This window comes from Crocodylus siamensis, chromosome 5 (assembly GCF_052110815.1).
Source record: "Crocodylus siamensis isolate JL-2025a chromosome 5, ASM5211081v1, whole genome shotgun sequence".
Classification (NCBI taxonomy): domain Eukaryota; kingdom Metazoa; phylum Chordata; order Crocodylia; family Crocodylidae; genus Crocodylus; species Crocodylus siamensis.
In genome coordinates, this window is record NC_143399.1 from 74,129,251 (window position 1) to 74,154,781 (window position 25,531).

At 41.2% G+C, this 25,531-nt stretch overlaps 1 protein-coding gene across 3 annotated transcripts in view; it reads right to left on the reverse strand.

Moving 5' to 3' along the window:
• EPB41L4B (erythrocyte membrane protein band 4.1 like 4B) overlaps positions 1 to 25,531 on the reverse strand; it is a 293,241-nt gene that overhangs the window by 6,434 nt on the left and 261,276 nt on the right. For 2 of the 3 annotated variants that reach the window (XM_090049114.1, XM_090049117.1), the window contains one exon: positions 3,855 to 3,923. The exons of the other annotated variant lie outside the window; for it this stretch is intronic. In XM_090049114.1, the coding sequence (XP_089905240.1) occupies positions 3,855 to 3,923 (69 nt within the window). The remainder of the gene's footprint in view (positions 1 to 3,854; positions 3,924 to 25,531) is intronic. 3 annotated transcript variants of the gene reach the window in all.

Consider the following 25,531-nt stretch of genomic DNA (forward strand, 5'->3'; position numbering starts at 1 on the left):
TAAACTTGTGGAACTACAGACCTGTATGCATTCTGCTGCTTAATTCAGTAGGCAATTTATTTGCATTTAGGAAGGAGCTGCTGTAGATTTTGCTTCTAACATTTCCCAGCCTCCACCCCCGTCTTAACTGAAGGCATATAGTACATTTTGGTTGAACAGTCAGGATGAGCCATTCCTTTCATTGTACAAATGCAGTACAACGAAATCCAATATAACGTAAAACAAAACCAAATAACTCGCAGGAAAGAACAAGCATAACCTCCAAACCCATCAAATTAAATTCCTAAATATTAGCAAGCATAAGCCATCAAACACCTCTAGCATTTAGCTTTGAAAGGCCAATCACAGAGTCCACAGACAAGCAAACACTGAAGTCCATATTCAGGGGGACCAGATCAAGCTTTTTATAATTAAATAATGATACCAAGCTCAAAACCTTACCTGGAGTAAATGGCTAAAATCTTACTGAATTACCTGCTCTGAAACAATTTATACTTGCTGAGGATCTGAGCCCTTCTTTTCTATCTATCTATATGTATTATAAAAATATATACACATATACACATAGTGTAATTGCTTCTTTCTCTATCACATTTATATACATATGTTCATATGCATTTGGCTAGGTACTTAGGTGTTATAAATTGACCCACCTCCATTAAAATCAATAGATGTATGCTGACTTACAGCATCTGAGGAACTCATCTATCTAATTCACCTGCAATTTCTATGATAGGCTTAGAAATATTACCATGAATAAATTCAATTGTTAAGCGCTTCTAATTTAAATAGTCCACTTTAATCACAGGTAAAACTCAAAAAGCAACACTTTCCTCCTATTTTTCACAAAGAAAATAATTTTAGCTCTTTATACACTGTGGAATTATAAAACAAAGATAAACAAAAGAAAGAGGTCTCCAAAACTCTTGCTTTTAATACTTTGGGAGACACTTTTGGTTCCAAAACACATTTTTAAAGAACAAACAACATAAACATTTTTGCAGGCTGTTCATAACATGAAAAGAAAGTGAGGAAAAGGAACAGAAAGGAAAAAGCAAATGAAGCACAAACATTTGCAGCCAACCAGGAGTGTGTGCAACTACAGAACATTTAGAGTCTGGTTACAGGATTGGGGGTTCACTCTTACAAATGTCCCCTAATTGCATTTGTCTGTGTTATTTTACAGGTGTCTCTAAATACTGGGTGATATCTAGCATGATTGTTGTGCTAAAGTGAATTTAAAAGCAACTAAGCAGAAACAGATTGTTCTGGGCTGACCAATTTCCATGTTTAAAGCTCTGGGGCAGAAACAATCTTATATAGAATTATGTCTGAATTAACTTATCTTACTTCCCTATTTTTTTCCTTTCCATTAAATCACTTGGGAATATCCTGGTTCACTAAAGATACCCCCAAATGCCTACTTCTGCAATAGTAGAATGCCACTGTAAATTACAATCCAGGGTTTTTGTAAGTGTTTGTAATGCTACATGTTGGCATTTTTCAGTGAACCAGGATTTCAGAGAGACAAGTGACAGTAGAATTGTAAAAGGTTACCAAAAACTTGAGTATGTAATGCTCCCTTCCATTCTCTTTCACTCAACTGAGTACAAATAGTAGAAGTAATTAAAAAAAAATCTCATGGAGTGTTCCAGAGAAATTTTCAAGTTTTCATGGAGAAAGTGAATATTATTCAGTTTCAATTTCCAAAATTTCATTATAATTTTTCGCAAGGAAAAAATAATTTTGTGATGATCATTACTCATTTGTGAGGGCAATACTCTGCACAGATTTCTGTGCATAAGACAATGTAACATTTGATCAAGGACACAAATGTAAATGGCTGTCTTTTAATTTTACCACTGTGCAACCTGAAGGACTTTCAAGACGATCCAAAACATACTTGTTGAACGGGCTGGTTTCACATGTTCCAATAAATATGTTTGGATATTTCTAATTGGAAAAACAAAATTGACATGAACAAGGCTTGGGATAAATTTTAACCTCTCTTAGAAGAGGGCTTAAAATTCTACATTTGAGTGAAAAACAGAATATTTGGATTAAAGCCTGAAATAATATGGTTTATCACTGAGGCAAATTTTCTGTTTCCATTCACTATATTAAAAAAGATATTGAAATGACTGAAGTTAACGTCTATACCCCATGAAAGAAAAAACAGACTGGACCTCAGGACAGAAGTTCTGGTTAAAGTGTGAATTGCTTCATTTTATGGATTTAATTTAGAAACTTCAGGTTAGCAATTCTGTTTTATAATTCAAATCTGGGGAGTTTCCTTATAGGTCTCATGTTGGAAGGATATAAAGTAGGGGTGTGCAAAACAGGCCCTATTCAATTCAGATTTGGCCTGAATCAGGGATAGCGATTTGATTCAGATCACTGTCCCTGATTCAATTTGGCTGAATCCAAATCTGAAGATTCGATGCTGCTTTGGAGAATCAGTGATTCAGACACAGACACAGCTTTAAAAGTTTTTTCTACACACCTCAAGGTACCAGGTGTGGCTCGTGAACACTGCGATACTCAGGTGGATGGAACGTCCCACAGGAGTGCAGGGAGGCCCTCCATGTGCTTGACGGTGTACCCAGAAGTGGACCAGAAGCACTTCTGCATGGGGACCCTCCCCCCCAATATCTCCCTGGCTCAGTGATCAGCCTTGGGGGCAACCCAGGTGCCCCCCCAGATGCAGGAGGCACCAGTTGCCAAGCTGGGAGGGTGCAGGGCCCCCCCTCCACGCTTCCTGGCAGACCTGGAAGAGGACCAGAAGTGCTTCTGGTCCACTTCTGGGTCTGCTGCCCAGCGTGTTGGGGAGCCCCCCGTGCTTCTGTGGGAAGCTCCATATACCTTGGCATTGCCTCACTGATGAGCCGCCTGCTACCTAGAGGTATCTGGAAGAAACATTTAAAGCTGTGTCTACGTCTGAATTGCTGAATCTTTCTGAATCTCTCTGAATTGATTCAGAGGGTTCTGATTCAATTCAGAGAGATTCAAGGGTCCCTCTGGTTCTATTCAGAGATTCGGCCACCAAATTGGGCTGAATCTCCGCCGAATCAAATCAGGGACTGAAGCTTCGCACAGCCCTAATATAAAGTACATTACAGATAGAGTTCCAAACATTGTATCTCATGGTTCAGGCGAATTTTAAACACTTGCTTAAATGTCTAAATTATTGTATTTATTAGATTCATACAGTTACTGAAAATTGGGTGTAGAGGGCTCTGTTCTTTTAGGGGTATCATACTTTGTTTTCTATTGTTATAGAGGGATGACTCATGTGTGTGACAATGAGTCTTCTTACTCTTTTCTCAAGCAAATCTCTCCCTAAGATTTCTCTCTCAGTTATTAACTACCCTAGGAGTTCATACCTACAAGCTACCATAGTCAACAAGTGTATTTCTAAGAAATATTATCCTTTGTTTCATTTCAGAATTTAAGTTTTTATGCAAGTTACGTGCTTTAGATAAAATGAAGGTTTGTGAAGGGGACTAAGGCAAGGCTTTCATTTAATGCAGAGACGCCTGTACGCTGCACAGCCCCTGACTGTTCATGAAGAATCTGTGCAGTGTCACCAGTGCACTATGCAGTACAACAGCATTTGGGGACTCTGGCTGCACTGGAGTTTCACCTTAATTCTTATAATTCCTTCCAGTAAACTCCAGCTTCCTAACACAAACAAGTTTATTGACCTGGGTATTGGATTGACTTGATGCCTGTGACTTATGTGGAATGTTATCTTCACGGAGGATGGTTAAATTTCTGACATTCAGTTAAAGAATAATCTGGATTTGCAAGTGCTGTGTAAAATACACAGTTTTTCAGTTGCATGTTTTACTTACAGAAAACTGTGGTACTGTTGTAAAAGGATCGAAAAAGGGATTAGATGTATCAGCAGGGAATGTCTTTATCTTTAAAAAAGATAAAGAAAAAGATGTTACTTTCAGAGCATAACGATGAAAAAAAAAGCAACACATCTGACAAACTAGACAAACTAGAATGGTTCAGCAGCACTCAAATCAGCCCGCCTCAAAATGCATACATAAGCGCTAATGGTGAATATTCAAAAGATAAATATGAAGACCTGATTGAATTATTTTACCCATGTAATTATATCTATTGTGAAATAGCTCATGTAAGCAGATTCTAAACTGACTGCATACAATACATCTTCCAATTTTGTAAAACACTCATTACATTTAATTATCTGGCTTGCTCTACTGAATACTGTACATTTTGAATAGGTAACATTAACCTTAGTGGCAACAGTCCTTATGTGGTGTTAGCTACAGCCAGAGGCTTCTATTAAAGAACTTATGTTTTATGTAGTCCAGGCTCCCATGATTTCAATATGTACAGCTAACATTAACAGGTGGCATAGTACAGTCAGTTCTGAATACTGCAGAATATTGAAGCAGACAGGACCAAAAGAGAGCATTAAAAATGACTGAGGGCAACTGACTGGTAATCACTGCCACTGGCAATATTAAGATCTGCAATTCTATGCATTACAAATGACTGGCTGAGAACAAACAAATCTCTCAGGAGACATTAACAAAGGAGCATTGACAATACAGATCAGAGACCATTCACTTGCTTTGTGTCTGCACAGAGAAGTATAAGAATTCTTAGTGTGGAATTCAGGTAAGTCTCTGATGGCAATTGTTGCTGGGCTTAATGGCAACTTGAATGCTGGATGAAATAAAAAAATTAAACAAATAGCAACAAAGCAGTACCTTTTTTACTCATTCAAATAGAGGTGGGAGAAAGGATTTCTCAAGTACAAAATATTCATTTTGACCTGCACTTCCATCCTTGCCAGACAATATATATTTTTATTTTATAAACTGTAAAGGCGGTTTTTGTTCCTCTTTATTGATGAAAATAACACATTAGCTTACAAAGCATGTCTTTGAACATAATGCTAATTTAGTCACAAGTATTTAGCAATGAATTGAGGAAGCATTGAGCCAACTCTAATAGAAAAGAACACCTGAAATTATAAGATGCAATGTAATGAAGAAAATGTATATCATTTACTTTCTAAACAAACAACCAAACCATATTTTGTTGCAAATATACCAAACAAAATTCAGCTTATCTGTTGTCCAACATGCACATAGACACTTAGACTTAATCGTGGAACAGTCAAGCATTCTTCCTTGTAAGTGGTATTGGATTCCATAAGGACGTTTAATTATGTAACCCCTCATTAACACCATGGGCATGGCTGTAAACTCATCATATAAGCAGACAACCGTGTAAGCAAATACTTTAAAGCACGAACAGATCTGTCTAAAGATACTGAAGAAAGGGGACATTTTAGATATTACTTAAAGACCAATGTGTCCACATTCCATCAGCAAACTGAATGCTGAGAGAGTAAGTGTCATCTCTGCCATTCATTTAATACACTAGGCAAATAATACCACCTAGAAAATCTGTCATAAGTATATTCGTCAATAGCCAAATACGGAAATACAACATGAGTGATTATAACGTGGCTCTGTCACCTAAGAGATGAATAAACAGCCAGGAGTCAATCCTTTCACACATGATTTATAAGATATTTAACATTTCAGTATTACTTAGTGTTCGGTTACAACTCTGCTTATAACTTAGTACCATAGTCAGTCAAAGGGAATTGTACAAAATTAAAATTAGTTGCTCAGATCTAGCATAAGCTTTATACATTTCAACCAAAATCTATCTAATTTCATGAATTGATTTTACCAAGAGAACCACGTTTAGTTAATGGAAGCAGATTGGAAGAATGATGCCAACATTATTCAAATGCCTATTAAAATATTGTTTAGAAGCACATTAGAAAAGTTAGTCTTGAAGATATGCGGAGAGTAACAGTGATGTGGAACAAAGTGTCTTGTAAAATCAGAAGCACGTATTGTGTGACAAAACACAAGGCACACTAGTTGATCTTGTTCATCTTTAAGCATATTCTTATTTTGGGGAGTTATTTAATCAGGAAACAGGATTCCAGTAAAACAAATTCAAGGGTTCTTGAACATCTCCAAGCTGCCTTTTGCAGACATCAATCAACCCAACCAAAAACAGCTATGGAGGAATGTAAAACTCATGTTTGTGCAGGACATTGGAGCCAGAAACAGAAGTCATGTGGCCCACACACCCATGTTCCTTCTCTCTCTTTTTCTAACTGAGAAGAGTCTAGTTATATCTAACCAGCAAAACATATCTGATTGTCCAGACTGTGCCTCAGTAAGAATGAAGCTGCCGTTTCTCACAGGGAAAGTAGAGAGAAGGAACTTGACTGCTTTGTTAAAAATAGCTGAAGGGTTTTCCCCCTTCTCTCATCTAATGGGGATTTGGCTGTTCTGAACTGGGAAACAGGCAGTGAATCCTAAATATCCTTTTCAGACCGATACGGAGCAGACCTAGGAAGATATGATAATGAATGTGGGGAATGGGGGTCGAGAAACTGGCTACTGTGCAGACCTCTCAAATGCATTTTGGCCAGGAGCCCAGGTTTGGTCCTGGTTCTGCATGTTCCCCAATAGCCTTGCAGTCTAGAGGGATGACAGCAGTCACTGGTTGCTGCCAGCTGGCGGGAAGAGGAAACCCCTGAATGTAACTAAACACAGTTGAGTTTTTAGGAAATGAACCAGTTCCAGGCCTGAATCTCTTTCAGGCTGTGGCTCAGATGAACACAAACACTCGAAAAAAACACAAAAAGCAAAGCAGTTCTGATCAGAAGATGAGAGAGGGTCTGGAGGTTTCTCTCTCCTTGCCTCTCTACCTGTCCTTAAAAACATACCCCACCACCTTTCTTTGAAACCTATGCTGAATCAGGTGACAGGCAGGCAGCTCTTAAATCTTCCCTGGCAGCATTACACTGTTCGCAGCAGCTTGCACCCACCCCAGGGCAAGGGACTCTTAAAAGATGCCAACTGCTTCATGCAGGGCATGAACGACATGTGCCCCCGGTGCCTGGGGGGCATAGCAGCAGCAGGAGCACAGTGGCGGTAAGCAGGGGAGCTCCCGCAGATGCCGCCGGCAGCGAGTGGCGAGTGACCTTTTTTTAGGGGTGCACCACCATACTCAGGGGATGTGCATGCACCCACATGCACCCCCTATGCGTCATCTCCGAGGTGGGGGATTGGACACAGGAAAGTCAGTGGCACAGAGAAAGGTTCTGTGGAGCCAATCCCATGACCTACACTGAGTATACTGCTGCCCTGTCATTTTCTAAGGGTGGTCTGTGCAGGATAAAGAGAATAGGGGACAGGAAAGAGGACATGGACAGTTGAAAGAAAGATCAAGGGAAGACAGATTGATGGCGGAGGAAGAAAAAAAATGAAAAAGGACAATAAAGGACACTTTTTTGTTGCATGCTGTGCTACAGCTGACAAGTTAAAATGGCTTTTGAAGATAAAATCAATTTCTAAGGAGGTTTTCCCTCTGCATGAGTCAAAACAGCTTTGTAATCTGAGTTACAGTGAGCACATACCTGTTAAAACTGGTCTAATAATTCACTGGCAAGTTAGACTGATAATAAAATCAAGTGGTTCCACATACTGGCCCTTCCTCTCATTTTTTGATGGCTTGAACACACCCTGGCAGGTTTGGAGCTTGAGAATTATGACCGCATTACCATAGCAAAAGTGCCTTGGACAAATGTGCCCTGATCCAATACCAAGTCTGGCAATTCAAGAATTTGCCAGATTTTACAGAACCCTCAATGAGTAAAGCAAACAAATGAAGAAGCAAAAACCCCTAACCTGTACATGATTTCAGAATAAAAATCTACTGTCCGGTGAACTGTAAGGGGATTAATTTGAAAACATGCCATACAACAAAATATCTATGCTGCTTTTGTGGGAAAATAAACAAAATTTTGACCTTCAGCAGGCAACTTTTCTAGAGGCATTAACACTCTTCCAGTAGCACAGAAGCAGTTGGGTAGATCATTAGTGGTATCACGTTATAAATCTATTACTATCAGTTTTGTGTTAATGCTTGTATTGCAAAGGGGGATGAAGAAAGATTAAACAAAGAATGAAGGGAAGAAAGGAGGGAATCATTTTTTTCTGATCGCACCCCTTTCTTTCATGTTTTTGCAAAAAAAAAAAAAAAAAAAAAGTCTTTCTGAATATAATTTAAACTCTGGGTAAAAAGAACTGCAAGTGCTTTTTCCGAAACACTACTGAGCTGAATTATGGGGATGAAATAGCAACGCATCCATAAATCAAACTAGGACACAAAAAAGATAAGATAAAAGAATCTCAAGACTGAGATGGGGATAGCCAGAGATATACATAAAGTGAATCAAAGGACTGAATTGTTATGAAATTAACTACTACTATTTCTACCACAAGGGATATTCATGTTATAATTTCATAATTGATATGAAATTAACTACTACTATTTCTGCCAGAAGGCATATTCACAAGCATCACACTACCACTGTCAGGAACACGGATCTCTTCCTTGTTAAGTTCTTTTGCTTTTAGGAGGAAAAAAGTTAACTGACAAGACAGAATATCTGTTACCATGTCACTGCTTATCTTCTCTGTACCAGGGCTTAATAACATTTTATATTCTGATCAGTGACCATGGATGTAAACAGAGCTGGCCTTAGGGAAACTTGTATTTTTATACCCCCTCTCTCCCCAGTCACCAGTCAGCGGTGCTGCTGCAAGCACAAGCAGAGGCAGGGGTGCAGTCTGGCAGGGAGCTGGAGCAGCATGGCTTGCCAGGCAGGTGGGTGGGCTGGCACCACTGCTGGCTGTGAAGGAGCAAGGCGGGCAGACTGGAGCAGCCCATCCTATCTGCATATGCCCTGCCTGGCAACTGGAGGGGAGCTGGGCACCACTCCTCCTGCCTGTGGCAAGGATCGGTCAGGGTGGGTCAGGGCAGGGCGGGGGAAGAACGCTGCTGTGAGCGCTGTGTGGGGGGGGGAGCCCTGAGCCCTGGGAGGTCACCCACAGCGCCCACTCCTAAGGTCAGCTCCGGATCTAAACCTAGTTTCTTACTTCATTTTATATCAGTTCAGCACATTTGAAATCCTTGAAATATCTTAGGGAAATGTGCAACAGGTCTACTTGCACAGTGCCAGAGAGATGCCAGATGTAAGAAAAAGTTACAGCTTGATGTTTTGGGAGACTCCTGTGCATTATAAAAGAAACACAGTTTGCATGCCCAGAGGAGAAGTTTGCAAAGCTCTTCATCAGAAACACATGGACTGGTCAAGTTTCAACTCAAGTTAATGTCACACCTGTGTGGGGTTAAGGAGATGTGGACCACATGGAAGCCTGCTTGTGTTCAGCCCAGCTCAAAAAGATTAGGAGCCCAACCTGTCTGTTCACACAACATCAGCACACACCCTAATACTAACCTGTGGTATGACTTTGCAAGGGTGGTTTATGTACCTATTAAACTAATGGACTATCAATACTCCCTTCCAAAACCAATTTTTAGATCATGCTTCTCCATGGACTTTGCAACTGCTTTAATGAAATTCTCCATCTGGTGCCATACAACTTCAGCAGGTATTCAGCAGGCAATCCAGTAAGCTAGAAAATGCAAAGACAAGAGCCTGGTTACATTCATCATTCTGTAATACAGAATATATTTTCTAAAAATGGAAAATGATTTATCAATACTCACTTAGATATAATCCAAACCAAATTCATGTCTTCAATAAATGCTCAGCATGAATGTGTTTTGGGTTGTTGCTTGAACAGAAATGAAAAAAATAGTCCAATGAATTTGTAATATGACAGAAATAAAAATGATGTATTAACAACACTATATAGTATTATTTTCCAACCTTGGAAAAAGCTGTGTGGACATCTTTTCGTGGTGAACACCCTTTGATGCCAGATACTTTTCTTCTTAATGAATGAATGGTCTTTGCTGCCTGTGTACAACAATAGGGTGTCCTGGTCAGTGGAAAGATTAGAATCGCATATATTAAATACTGAAATAAACTGTGAATATGTACCTTCAAATATTCCTACGGGATCAAATGAAAAGCTTCTTTCTGCACCAACTCCCATGTAATATAAATGCATCTAGCTGAGAATCCCCATGCCTACAGTCATCTCATCTGTGAAGATAACATTGTGAAATTTCTCTCCCATTTCTGTGGTCTCCATGCTTCCTTTTCCTTATATATGATTAGACAGTTACTTGAGGCCAAGGAAACCCATTAATTAGGCTGTCACTTAAATAACATTTAGCATCTTTTTAAAAAAAAATCCTACTAACTCACCTGGATTTATCACACTATCTTTTTGGTCTAGTCTTGTTAGGAATGGTGACACAGGAAGGGACATCCTGTATCATCCTGCCATGTCACAGAATTTATTTCATGAACTTATCAAGCTCCCTCTGGAAAGGAGTTGGGTGCTTTTTGGCCCCCAGTACTTCAATTCAAAGTCTGATCCAGACCCTCTCTGCTGTGATGGTTGGGAAAAAAAAATGTAATTTACAACTTAAATATATCCATGGCCAGTTTATCCCCATTGTTCTTGAGCCCATGTTATCTAATAAACTGTTTCTGGTGTTAACTTCCCTTATGCAGTCATAGGCACAGCAATCATTTCATATCCTCTTTAGGGAAGCAAGCACAGCAATCATTTCATATCCTCTTTAGGGAAGCAATCAGCCTTCATTTGCTACCCTAAGCAAGCCAGATTCTTTTGTAAGACAGACTTCCCATTTATTTGATCATGCTGGTAGCAATTCTTTGCACATGTTCCATTTTGAATTCTCTCTGTCTCAAACAACTTGACAAAGCATTCCATATGAGGTCTCATTAGTGTCTTGTACAATAGCATCAATCCTTTCTTTTCTTTTCCAGAAATACCTACAATAGCATTTGCCTCTTTCCTGGCTATGTCCCATTTGTGATCATAGTCGTTTCCAGCTGATGAGCTCCCCACTTACAGTAGACATTTTTGTTATCAGCAGACATCCTTGTGGATTGCTTACCAAATTTTCCATGTGCTGTCAACTTATCATCTGGTCCATTACTCTTTAGAATTTCATAGTGTACCTCCTTTCTCCCAGAACAAAAAAGGGCACTTATAAAAATCAGGCTTTCTTAGCAAAATAATTGCAGGACAAAAGATAGCATCATAAATCTCTATAGTGCAAAGGAGATGGAAGGCTGTCTTTATGGTCAGCTGAGGATCCATTTAGGTAGCAAAGCTTGCTTTGTGATTCACTCTGACATGGGGGTGATGGCAGGGCCAGGGTGTGTGACCTGAAGTCTGTCAGATAGCCAGTTGGGAGCCACTGCAAGGAGGCACGTCAGAACTCAGTTCAGTTTGAATCCATTGTCTTCAGTGCAGCTATAACATTTCAGAGTGTTTAATATGTGGCTTGCAAAGACAAACCACGTTCCATTGTTCTGATGTTTTATTGAGATTCTATGGAAGCTGGCAGTGTCTGGCATCAGCTGATGCCAGACACAAGAGTAGCTTGGATATCAAGAGTGTGACAACAATGCAAGACAGCCAGCTGGCACCGAACTTCAGAATGGACAAAGCATGTCCTGCTACCTTTTCACATGATGGCTGCGCTTTCAAACTTCTCTGCTGAGGAGATTTAGTTTTTTTCAAAGAACACAGAAAGAGAACAATGCAGTCACAATGAGCAAGGTGTTCTCTATGCTCCCATAGCACTGAGAGGTTTCCATTCACTTCTGATGAATGTTGTGAAGGTAAGCAAGCTGGAGGAAGGCACTTTGACTTTTGCCAAAGTTATCCTGGGCCACAGAGAGATGTGGTAAGACACGGCATCACAGTCTTGATGTATTGATGAAAACCAGGCTCCAGAACACTGCTTTTGGTTTCTCTTCGTTTAAATAAAAGAGCGATTAGCTTGCTTGCAAGCCTCACTTTTGCCTACCTGGGATCCTAATGGGCGAACTATATTGCTGGGATACCATAGTTACTACAAATAACTTTCTTCTGCCTTTGCCAGTGAGCTTGATCTCATTCAAATGTCCAATACCTGGCTTGTGTACACAGCAGAGGAAAGCAAACAGCCTTCCCCTAAAGAACAACAGATCAAAGCCATTGTCACAGAAGCTCTGGAGTTACCAGGAAGCAGCCAGATAGACAGCATAAAGGGGAAGATGTGAGTTAAATGATGCAAAGCCAGGAAGCCTCGGGTAATGCATATGTTAAACAATCACATTTCTAGCAGGCAGATTATACACAAACTGGAGTATTAGGAGGAAACTGAAGCATGTGGAACTGTTGACCAATATCCATAAAATAAAAAAATATTTTTTACAGCACAGATCTGGTTGATGATTCATAAGGTGATAACTGTTTTGTCATCATGTCCAACAAAGAGCCTGAGCCTATATCCCCCAACTTGATGATATTCTGAGAAAACACGAATATTTTCAGTTTGTACAAAATATGTTTCCTTGCATTTTCAAAAGCACTTGGGCCACATTGCTTTGCTAGACAGTTGTTTTAGAGTGATGTAACCATTGCACCATCTGAGACCATCCATTTCAAATGAATGTGCCATCCGTTTGCTGCCTAGAAGCAAACATTCCAAAAATCCTGCAATCTCCCCATTCATAGATTATTAGGGGCTGGAAGGGACCTTGCAGATCATTGGGTCCAGCCCCCCAGATGACTCACCAAACTTAGTTCACCAATGGCCATAATAACAATAGTCTGAATACAACTGTTCCATTGCCAACTTTTTTCTGCTCTACTGTAATGCCAAATGATTTTCATAAGAATGTGTCTGAATAGGACAAGAATGGAGTAGAATGGGTTCAAGCCAAAGTCCCCAAAGGAAGATGTCAAAATCACAAAGCTAGTGTGCTGTTGATACATTGTGATCCAGCAAAGCACTTGGGCATGCACCTAACTTTAAACCCTTGCTAATTCCATAGACCTCAATGGGCCTGTTCACAAGTTTAAGTGCTTAGTTGAATCAGGTCCATCACAAACTGGGGTATAGTGAAACTAAATACAAATCTTTAACTTTTTTGACTGCATTGTAGTTTGCAACTTGGCCTCTGTGAATGTTTGCTCAGATTAGTTATTGTTTTTTTTTTATAAAGTGCAAGAGCCACTCCATTCCAAGTGCAGGAACAATTATAACAGAAGCAAGATCACTGTCACTATAAATGTGGTGGAAACAATAACTATTTTATTCTTTCAGTCAGATTAACTTGATACCAATCTAAGCATGAATAGGATTCAATAGTTTCCTTGGTTTGGGCTTAGTACATGAACAAATTTAATCTTGTGTTCACTGTTTCTTCTACAATACCCATTACCTCTGAAACTATTTACTAATATCCTGGGGCCATTGATTATTCAAGTTATTAAAAATGCCTAACACGAGGTGTTGGAAATTGATCTGTTCCACAGCTGTCTGTAAATAAGATTCCAGAACAAAGGTTCAAGTATAACAATTCATTATTTTTACATTTTTATAAATTCAAACACTTGCTTATTAATTCCTTGCCAGATTCATTCCACTGATTCATCAATGCTTCTGCTGTGTCTTTCATGAAAACAATCTAGCAAGCAAAGAAAATATACTGTTGTTCATTTTCCCTAGGCTTTTTTCTATCTCTTCTACAACAGATTAGAGCCCTTCTTGGAAAGCCAGCTTCACAGGCTGAGAAAGTGTAGTCTGACATAAGTCCCTAGCTGTAAAAATGTTCTAGCAAGTACCAGACTCTTATTCACTTCAGCCTTGTAAGTAATTTCTCCATTGGTGGGACTGAAGGAAAAAGATAATGTTCTACTTGCTATATAATAATGCTTTACTTGCTATATAAAATTATGTTTTAGTTGGTTGCCATGAGGCTGATTTTTTATTTGAATAGAGGTTCACAGAAAAGGCATAAAGGATCTGTTTAATCCATTATTAAAGAGATCTTTGTAAACAACATTTCAGTGATTTACTTGAACACAAGTAGCAAGTGGGGAATTCTTGTGTGAAATGATGCATTCAGCTTAAAACCTTATTTCCCAAAGTATGATAATAATCATAATAGTGTTTAGACTAAGTTTACATTTTTATACAAAAACATTCATAAATAAAAAAAAATGATGGGCCAGATCCTGGAACCTCATAAGTTACTTTCATTCCATTCCAGCAATACAAAGGCACCTTGCAGCCACCACAACATAAGTATCTGGGGGATCCCAGAGTGGCAATTAGTAATGGCAATGAGCGCCACTGGCAGTTAACCAACTCAATACCATGTATTGTAGGTTTTAAGAGGAGGTTTGGCTCCCAAAGACCTATTATTAACTGCTGAAGTTTTGACCAGCCCTGATGCCAGTCTAAATCATGCCAGGAGCTAAAGCAGACTCTGGCAGCCATAGGGATTGAGAAATAGGAAGAAGGTGTCCCAGAGTCCTCCACTGGGATATTTGAGGATTTGGATTTACCCTTTTTTTTTTTTGCATCTAGGCTTTCCTTGTTTCCTAAATGTTTTATAGGAAGGATTCCTGTGTCTTTTAATAGGGTATATCCATTGCTGTCAGAATTCAGCAGATCTGCAACTATGGAAACTGTTTTAACTGAAGGAAAATTATACCGGTAAGTGTCATGATCATATGGCCTGCACTTTAAGTACTTCAGAAAGTATATGAATCTGTTGCAAAGTACATCATAGATGTCAAAATAAGTCTTCATCTGCATTACATAGTTGACATGATTCTTGATGCTCAAAATAAGGAAGAATACAAATCATGGCTGGCCAACTTTCTCTCTCTGCCCGCCCCCCGCTTCTTCCCCCCTCCCCCCAACAGCAAAGAGAAGGGGGAACACAATACGGTAGAACCACTCATATCTCCAGGAACCATAACAGACATTGACATTCCACACACTACTGATCTGTACTTAAAGCCCAGGTATACCATGCGTTGATGCACACGTATAAAATCTGTCTGGACCTTGGCATGTGAGCATCACAGCCATTGGTTTTGACGGATCATTCAGGAACAATACAGCATCAGGCAATAATGTAAAATTATGCACAAATTCAGGTCATACCTGGCACAATGTTTCATCCCTCTGGCAGTACAGTCTTCAATAAAGAGTGTATGCTGGGGGCATTATAGTCTCCTCACTAGATGCAACCTAACTGATGTCCAGTGATTTGCCAAGGGTGACCAGGTGTAGCTCTATAATATCAGCAGACTTGCAAGATTCTAGTGAATTTTTGGCAGAGGGATAGTAAAAGACATCAGCAGGCCAAAAAAAAAAAAATCTTAGATGGCTAATGCCTCTAATCTAACTTCACATGCTGTGATATTAATAGTTCCTTTCTATGACTACTGACTGCTAGATGAAGAAATGTGGAAAGTGATTCAGGAAATAAACAGTGATTCCAGATTATCTACAACTAACAAAATAAATGGAGTCCCTCTGAAGGAAACTGACTCCACCTCAGACAATGCATAACAATTCGTAAAACGTGTAGTACTGTGCTTTTAACTGAGGGTAAAAAGTGGTGATACTTTGATTTTGGAAGACCTTCTATTACTACTCTAAAACTTGATCCAAGTTCACTGAAGTTAAATGAATTCAGTGCATTTTGGATCTGGAGCTCCTTACAGCACAATGGATATACTGTCCAGGTCCTTGGTGATGCCAGTTCATTTTCTTTAAAAATAACATCTCTGCTCTACTCCCAGTGATTTGATCAACATTTCATTTCTCCTGTGATAAGGTTTCATAGTTGGTAGGGTTGGAAGGGACCTGAGCAGATCATCAAGTCTGTCCCCCTGCCATGGCAGGAAAGAGTACTGGGTCAGACGACCCCAGCAAGGTGTTCATCCAGCCTCCTCTTAAAGACCCCCAGGGTAGGAGCCAGCACCACTTCTCTTGGAAGTTGGTTCCAGATCCTAGCCGCCCTGACCGTGAAGTAGCGCCTCCTGATGTCTAGTCTGAATCTACTCTCTGCCAGCTTGTGACCGTTATTCCTGGTCACTCCTGGTAGTGCTCAGGGGAACAGGGACTCCCTCAATGCCTGCTGGTCTCCTCTGACTAGTTTGTAACAGGGCTCTTCTCTTGTGGAGGCTGAACAGGTTCAGGTCCCGTAGCCTCTCCTCATAGGGGCTGCCCTGCTGTCCCCTGATCATGCGAGTGGCCCTCCTCTGGACCCTCTCCATGTTGTCCACATCCCTCTTGAAGTGCGGCGCCCAGAACTGGACGCAGTACTCCAGCTGCAGCCTGACTAGTGCCGCATAGAGGGGGAGTATCACCTCCTTGGACCTGCTTGAGATGCACCTGTGGATGCATGACAAGGTACGGTTGGCCTTCCTGACCGCATCCCCACGCTGTCGGCCCATGTTCATCTTGGCATCAACGATGACTCCAAGATCCTTTTCTGCCTCTGCACTGATGAGAAGGGAGTTCCCCAGCCTGTAGGTATGGGGCTGGTTCTTCCTCCCCAGGTGCATCGCTTGCACTTGTCAGTGTTGAGCCCATCCTGTTCTCATCTGCCCACCCTTGTAACCTGTCTAGGTTCGATTGCAGCCTATTCCACCCTTTTGGCATGCCCACTTCCCCCCACATCTTAGTGTCTTCTGTGAATTTGAACAGGGTGCTTTTTACCCCCTCGTCCAAGTCGCTGATGAAGATGCTGAACAGTGTGGGCCCGAGGACTGAGCCCTGAGGAACCCCAGTGCCCACATCCCTCCAGGTCGAAAATGACTCGTCCACCACCACTCTCTGGGTGTGGCCCTCCAGCCAATTAGTGACCCATTTGACTGTGTAGGTGTCGACGCCACAGTCCCCTAGTTTTTTAATGAGAATGGGGTGAGAGACAGTGTCAAAGACCTTCCTAAAGTCCAGAAAGACTATGTCCACTGCTACACCTGCATCTAAGGATTTTGTGACCTGGTCACAGAAGGCCACCAGGTTGGTCTGACAGGATCTGCCTCTAATGAACCCGTGTTGGTTGTCCCTAAGCATAATCTCCCCTGCTGGCCCCTCGTGGACATGTGCCAGAATAATTCTCTCAAAAAGCTTACCAAGGATTGAGGTAAAGACTAACTGGCCTATAATTTCCTGGGTCCTCCTTCCTCCCCTTCTTGAAAATGGGAACCACATTGGCCCTTTTCCAGTTTATTGTACTAAGTGTTGCTATAATTAATTAAAATACCTGGGACAAGGAATAAAAGTTGTAGAAATATAGGCAACAGTAAAAGTGAGCAGCATAAATGCATGGAAACCCAAGTATGGTCACTTCTTCCAATAAAAATCTGTATTGTCTACTTTTTTAATACCATTTTAACTTGAGATCTAATTCAACAAGCCTTATGAAATGCATTTTCCATATATTATAATCATTCTTTCGAACATACGAAGACAGATTGAGGGACCTGAATCTCTTCAACTTCTGCAAGAGAAGGCTGAGAGGTGATCTTGGGGCTGCCTACAAACGCATTGGGGTGGGGGGGAAGAGGGGGCAGCAGGGAATAGGGGATACTCTGTTTACTAGGGCACCCCTTGGGGTTACTAGAAACAACAGCCATAAACTGAAGAAGAGTAGATTTAGATTGGACATCAGGAAGAAGTGCTTTACAGTGAGGGTTGCCAACATATGAAATGGGCTTCCAAGGGAGGTGGTGCTATCCCCTACCTTGGGGGTGTTCAAAAGGAGATTAGACAAGCACCTTGCTGAGGTTACTTGACCCCGGTGCTCTTTCCTGTTCAGAGCAGGGGGTCAGACTCCCTTTTGACTCTAAAAATCTATTAAATCTATATTTCACAAAGGTCTCTGTAGTCATCAATATTCCAAAACCAAAACAAACAATCAAACAAACAAACCCTAGGCCAAACATTTAGCTGATCTGAGTGAAAAAGACCACATGGATTCACTTTCCAAATACAGGGAAACACATACCCAGACTCAAAGAGCACAGACTCTATAACAGAGAAGGTAGAAAGGAGATAGAAAATCAGAGTTCAAAATGCAAAGCAAGGTTGACAAGCTGATGGCCTATTCCTTGCATATTTTTAATTTAGTATTTCCTCACCATCTACTCTCTAACCATGAACCGCGTCTGCATCATCTTCAAGTTCTTCTTTCCTCTTGGCCATCATTCAACCCCTCTTTCACACAAATAAACAGTTTAATACAGTTGTGCTCAACCTGTCCAGTCCTGTGGGCTGGATAAGTGGCACAGAGCCTATCCCATGACTCAGCTTCCACATACAGGGTTGGTCCACGGGCTGGATCCAGCACTGGGGCAGCAACTGGGATTGCTCCACAGGTGCAATCCCACATGCTGGTATGAACTGGCCTGAAGGATCGCATCATCTAGTCCACAGGGCTCTGCTCAGGTCCAGAAATTTGGCAGCAGGGGAATGACAATTAAGGCTGCAACTACTTCCCCACCTATGAGGAGACCATGAGGCAGGTGGCAACTCCATGGGGGTTGAGCACTATTGTTTTAATAATATTTAAGCAATAGCACAAATAATTAACAAAAGCCCTAGTCAGGACCATGAACTCTGTGGGTTGGGTAGTGCAAAAACACAGAACAAAAAGATAAGTTTGATTTTAGATGACTAATAAGTCTATACCAGGGGTCAGCAACCCCTGGCATGAGTACCAGAGCATGCCATGCAAGGCCATTTTGCTCAGCACAGCACAGCTGGCCTGGCTTCTGGGCAGCTGCTGCTGCCGGCCAGAGAGCCTGGTTTGCTTGCAGCAGGTGGCTGGGAGGCTGCAAGCCCTGCTCTGAGCAGCTTGGGCTCCATGGCAGGCAGCAGCTGCCCAGAGCCCGGGCTGGCTGTGGCAGGCAGCCAGAAAGCTGCAAGCAGCTGCACCAGGGCCTGCAGTGGCAGCAGTTGCACACACGTCTCAGGATGCACGACAGGGAAGGGGCCCTGGGGTACTGCAATCCTGGCCCCTCCCCCATCATCTTCCTGGAGGCTCCCGTACACCCACCGCCAGCAATAAGGATCCCCCCCCAGCTCTCGCACTGCCTGCCCCTGGCATGCCAAGTCATGGCATGGGTTGGGGTTGCGATGTTTTTGGCATTCTGGCCAAAAACGTTGCCAACCCCTGGTCTATACTATTTTCTGTGCTCTTATTAATTAACAAAAAATCAAATAAATGCATTTGTTGGTGCATGTGCCTTTCATGCGGTAAACAATGGTGAGATAGGTATGTTAGAGCAACTGGCAACCTGGCTAAAGCCAAACAACTGATTGCTTATGAAATATCCTGGCACAGAAGGGGTTTTCAGGATTGTCTATGTCCAGCTTATCTATGTTTTAAGATAAGAACCGACTACATCTATCAGCTAATAGAGTTGTTTCCTTAGTACAAGTAGTGGAGAGTCAAGGTTTCAGCACTGAAAGTTCACACCCTACCACTGGGGTAATTGTTTCTGTATTTTCTTGCATATCACAACACCCCCCAAATAAGATATGCACCTTGTTTTTGGATTATAGAACATAGGAAAAAAAGATCTGTCCAGAGTCAAAGCATGGAGCTGGATTTTTCATGGAAACCTGTGCTGCACAAAGGATGCTCCTATTCTCTTAGCCAGCAAGCAAGCAGAGGCATCAGCCAAATGCAATTCAATAGCACCTGTACAACAGTTAACAACACTGGATTCTGCTTGTGCTTGCTGGCTGATACAGAGGCTAGTGGCCATTCTGCAGTACAACCTTTCAGTGCTTCTGCTCCTCTCTGTTTCTATTTCAGCAATGAACATTAGCTTCCCTGCTTGACACACACACCAATTTTGAAGGGCTGATTTTCTGGTGGGGAGGGGAAGAAGGGGAGGAGGAAGGTGCATATAGTGTGCGAGTGAATGAGATATTGGGCTTGTTGGGAATTTCCAACAAAAACATTTTGAAAATCCCAATTCATCAAATGCAAAAAAAGTTGGCTTCCGTTTTCATTTTACTGAACATTCATGGAAAAAAACATTCTGAAACTGTCAAAAGGTTTCATTACAACACTTCCCATGTGAAACACTGTTTTTGAAATCAAATCATATCAAGTCATAATTCTGAAATCAAATCGTATAAAAACAAAACATTTTGATTGACCAAAACAGATTTTTTTCCCCATACCTGTTTAGTTTAGGAATTTTTTTTAAATTTTGACTTTTTTCTGATTTGAGATAGGAACATTTTGGTGAGTCAATAATTTTAATGAAAGCAGAAAGCTGTTTTTCAGCCAGGTCTGATTACTTAGTAAGATTATTATAATGTAGTGACAAGAAAAAGAAAATTTTCCTATTTGCTTTTTTGACAACTTTTGCAAGTTGAAGGACTGACTCAGTCAGGAAACCAATCAAGGAGGAGATATTTCCAATTTCTACTGGAGTTTGGAAGCATTCACCTGAAATTCCTTGCAAAAGTAAGACACTCGACATCAAAGTTGCTATCATGATTGAAAACTATGAATTAAGTTGCCCAGGTATCAACTCAGATCATATTGGAAAGAAAACATAAGCAGTAGTTTTTTATTGGTGTCTACATATAAGTGCTGCTAATCATAGCATGAAAGAGAGAAAATATGACTGTTATAGCTCATGACAGAAAACAAAATGTATGCATATCAGACTACCAGAGAAGTCACCAATAAACCCATAACAAAAAAAGCTTGCTTGTGACAACATTTCTAAATTTAGTTTATTTATAGACAAACAATCAAAATACAAACCTAGTCTTGTGTAGGCTTCTAAAGAGCATCTTTTTATTGAATCATGCATAACAAGGAACTATATGGCCAGCTCCTATTTTCCCTGTTAGGTGCATAAGTGAACCTGGGCAGATGCTCTTCCATTTTGTCCGTGTCCTTAAAAATGCATTTGTATATCTACTTTGTTTATACGCCATCATCTTCGCCTGAACAGTAAGTGATAAAAAAGCAAGGAGGAAGATCACCCACCCACCTTTTATATTAACATTTTTTCACGGAGAGTGGAAAAGGTGGATTGCACTTATGTGCATATTAGGTAGAGTATGATCTAACCCAATGGGCATATCTACATGTTCATTAAAGCACAGTGGTTACTGTGCATTTAATTTAGTACTCGTATAATCAAGTACTAAATAAATGCGCAGTAACCAGAGTTACTGTGCAGTAGTGCTAGCAAATGGCTTTCTAGTGATGTTACTGCACAGTAACCTAATAATACTGCGTAGTGATGTATTAGTACTGTCCGTGCTATGACGTGTACTGCAGTGTTATTAGGCTACTGCAAAGTTAGCGTCCAGTGTAGATGCACCTAATATGTCTAAAAAGTCCTTCCCAATTCATGTTTGCCTATACTGTTTTTAAACTAAATTATTAATTGGCATCAACTGGAATAGCTACATTTAGATCATCAGAGCTGCCAGTTCACCTCAGCTAAAGATCTGAAACCTCATTCACCTGAGAGAGGAAGCAGAAATGAGAAAAGAAAAAAAAAAAGAGAGATTGACTACAAACAAGCAAGGTCATTAGGCAAATAGGCCAAAAGATTTACATTCCTAACTTCCAATGAGAATTAGGTACCAACTCACTTTACACTTTTGCCAGTCCAATCAGGCACTCAAAAATCTTGAAAAAATCTGACCAGTTGTCATTTGTTTTCTTTCATTTACTTGATTCCCTTTGCCTACTCTGATTTTTGCTTCATCCAGAAGAGAAAAAAACTGTCACTGGCTTAAAACATTATTTTTATTTTTGTTCCTTTGGTTATGTTTTCTTTCTTTCAAACTACATAGCGTTCAGCAAAAACTACAATATTGTTTTTCTTCAGGACTATAAAACTGTTGGCATATTCTGCCAATTCAAAATCTGGTACATAAGTTGTTGATTAACAATGATGTTGTGCTAGCTGTAGTACTGTATTTCCTCATATAAAAGACAAGGCTTTTCTCCTCCCTGGCAGCATCTTATTTCTGCATACAAAAAAACCTCATTAAATGCATTGTCTATTAAATTGCTGCCAGAAGCAGCATGTGCTCAGTAATGGAAACTAACTATGATGCTGAATACAGCCCACACTGAGCATGCCTGTAAAACACATTACCCATATTGAGCAAACATACTGATTTTTTTTTTCCAAAAATATTTACACACCTCTTCTAATCTGTCTTGTGACCAATATGGTTCACTCACCAGTCCAAACCACACCTTCACAATTACACTTTTCTCATTCCTGTTTCAATAACTGCAAACATATTGATGGAAACTTACCACAAAGCTAGGTTAGTATAGCTCATCTGAATAAGATGTGCTCAAATCCCCCTCAGTGCCAACTCTTTTTCAATTGATGGTGAAACACTATGTTAAATACATTTTGAATTCCTCCTCGCTCCCACAGCTCAGCAGCACCTTTATGATTCCTGTTTCTTCACCAGCCTTAAATGTCTGGCAAACATCACGAGACATCTATGTAAATGAGAGGCTCTGTTACCTCATCTCAGTCTATTGCATGCGATTGCTGTGGGCCCTCTCTCTATGAAGTGAAGCCAGACCAGGTTGCCCTGTGCCTCATCTGCATATAAATTTTTGGAGGATCCCAGAACTTGTGACAAGAACACGTGGTTCCAGTCATGAACAGGGGGGTAATTAGCACATGGAGGGAAAGGAGGATGGGAATATCTGGTAATTAGCACATTGGGGGAAGGGAGGGTGGGAATATCTGGAGTACACACAGATACTGAGCAGGGCGGATCTTTGGGGTCACCATGACTTTAAAAGATGTTGACTCTGTTGGGGTCCCAGCCCAGTGAGCTATACTATAAATCATGGGTTTTCAACCTTTTTTAATAAGTGCAACCCCGGTGCCCTGTGTCTTGTGGAAAGCCAGGGACCTCCTCCCACACGGACAAATGGATGCAGAAGTAGCGGGCTGTGCGAAGACGGTGCCGAATGAACTCAGGACCTACTACCAGAAATCGGTAGCAGAGGATGGAGAGTGTGCAGAAACACCACTTGGCACTAGGACACGTGGCACGGGACCATATAACCCGCACTGAGTGAAGACAGGAGTGAAGGTAGTGGAGAAGAGGAACAGATAAGTGTAACAGAGGACAGCAAGAGCAGCAGCAGCAGCAGCGGGTTCTGGAGCGGCAACAATGGAGAGACCATTTGAGCCGAGTACCTGACCCCAGAAGTGGGCCAAGGGTGGAAATGAAGGGAGGGCTGGTTGGAGGAACCAGAAGGGACTGAGGTTTTTGTTTGTGTGTGTTGCGTGCATTTGCAGATATTGTAACGGGTACAGCGGGCCTTTGTATGAAGGCACAGGTGCAGTTTTCTGTAACAGGATAGGATTAATCCTTTTGGGATGTAATAGGTTAGAGCATAGATAGATATAACCTTATATATATATATAGAGAGAGATTTTTTTACAAAAACAAAACAAAACAAACAAACCCCCCAGTGCCTGGATGCAGAGCTGGGGGGAGCGTGGCTGGATGTGGAGCAGTGGCAGCATGGGTTGGTGAGTGGCAGTGGCTGCATGCGAATTTCCACCCCCCTCTCCCCTCCACTGCGTCTGGCTGGCCAGGTGGTGCCTGTGCACCGCTGCCCTTGGCGCCCCACCCCCAGCTCTGCTTCTGGGAGGCAGCAGCATGGAGTGGTGGTGCTCTGTCCCCGCCTGCTTGCAGGTACCCCCTAGGACCTTTCCAAGTACCCTGGGGGGTACGCATACCCCTGGTTGACAACCCCTGCGATAAATCATGAACCTTTGGGCTAATATCATGAATAGTTTGCATTATATATAAGTAAATACAAAAGCGCTGTTCAAAAGTATGTTTATGTACCTATGCTGAAACTTGCGGCAGTTTGTAAAAAAGGTATAATGCTTTAATTCTGGATGAACTAAATCTACAGATACCCATATTAATTTGTCTATATGTAAATGACTATAGGTATGTTTATAGAAGTACTTCTGGTCCACTTCCATGTCTGCTGTGAAGCATGCAGGAGACACCCCCCTCTACCGCCGGCTCAGTGACTGGTGCCTCCTAGGTCTGCCGGGGGGCGGGGGGGGTACCCGGGATCCCGCTATGGCCTATCGCTGAGCCAGGGGTGTGTGGGGGAGGGGGTTCCCCGTGAGCCCCTGTGGGATGCTCCATCCACCCCACCATCTCAGTATTCACCAGCCATGCCTGGTATGTAGAAAAAACATTTAAAGCTGTGTCTATGGCCAAATTGCCGATTCTCTGAATCAGAATTGAATCTTCAGATTCAGCTGAATCAAATCAGGACAGTGATCTGAATCAGCAAATTGAATCACTGTCCCCCAAATCAAGCCAAATCCGAATCTGAATAAATATTGTGCGATTCGCACACCCCTATTATGCAGCCCGTGTTAACATCCCTGCAAGATGCATTGGCTTCATTCTATACAAGTGATTTCAATCATCTGAATTGCTTTTCATTGCTAAGTACAAATAGGACTAGTTTATTAGTGTCTGATATGCTTTCCTCTAACTCCAAAGGGATTCAGATAATCAAGGATGTACAATTTCAGTAAATATAAAGAAAGTAATTCATTGCCCAATGTATAAAAACTGTATCATTTTGGAGCAGTTAGTAACATGAGACTGAAGGGGATATTTAATCCAGTTCAGTTCAATGCTATGGTAGACAGTCATGCCCAACAATTTCTTTCATAAATCAACCAAGTTCTTACAACTGTTAGGTTTTTGTCTTTGCTACTTCTATTGGAAGACTGTTCCAGAATCTTACTCATCCTGATAACTGTTAGAATAGCTGTCACAGTCAATCAAACATCTTCAGGTAACAGGAGCAAAAGCCTTTATATTCTTCCATCAGGCTAGATGATTGTACAGGCCCTACAACTATCCTGTAATCTGGCATGCAGCAAACTCAAACTCTGGCACTAAAAATAAGAGCCTTTACACACTGGCTGCGATCCTGTACCTACCCTTGGCATTGCCAGAGAGTCTACCAGAAGGACTACTGGTGGGAGAAGTCTCGTGGAAAGATGCTTCCCCTGGAAAAATTATTTGAATGCCTGACTAAATTCTTGTCTTCAGGTCAGTCACTTGTTACCAGAAATAATCTGATCCACTGCTCACTATTCAACAGCAGCCAAACAGGAGATATAAAATGGGCATGCCACTGAACTCAATGACTGTGTATTTTTTTCAGAGCAGCTACTGAAAAATTCTTCAGAACTTGGCTCTCTTTTTGGCACCCTATTCTGTTCACATGCACATCAACTTCCATTTATTACATATCCACTGAGGGAAATCAAGCAGCAAGCTTCACCTTCCAGATCATCGTCTTTCTGCCAAAATTCAGCTCCAATTAGTTCGAAAATCCAAAGATGTTGTATCAACTGTAGCAACTTTCTGGAGCTCACTACCACAGTACTGTCCTTATTGTCCATCCAAGAAATGAATAAACAAACAATTATACAATGCATAGGAGATTGCTTAAGGAAGGGAGCATGTATAAAACAGCAAGACATTTCAATGTTTTCTACCTGTCTGTACTTCTTTACTAATGACCTCATCATTGACTGTAGGTATTCAATATTAC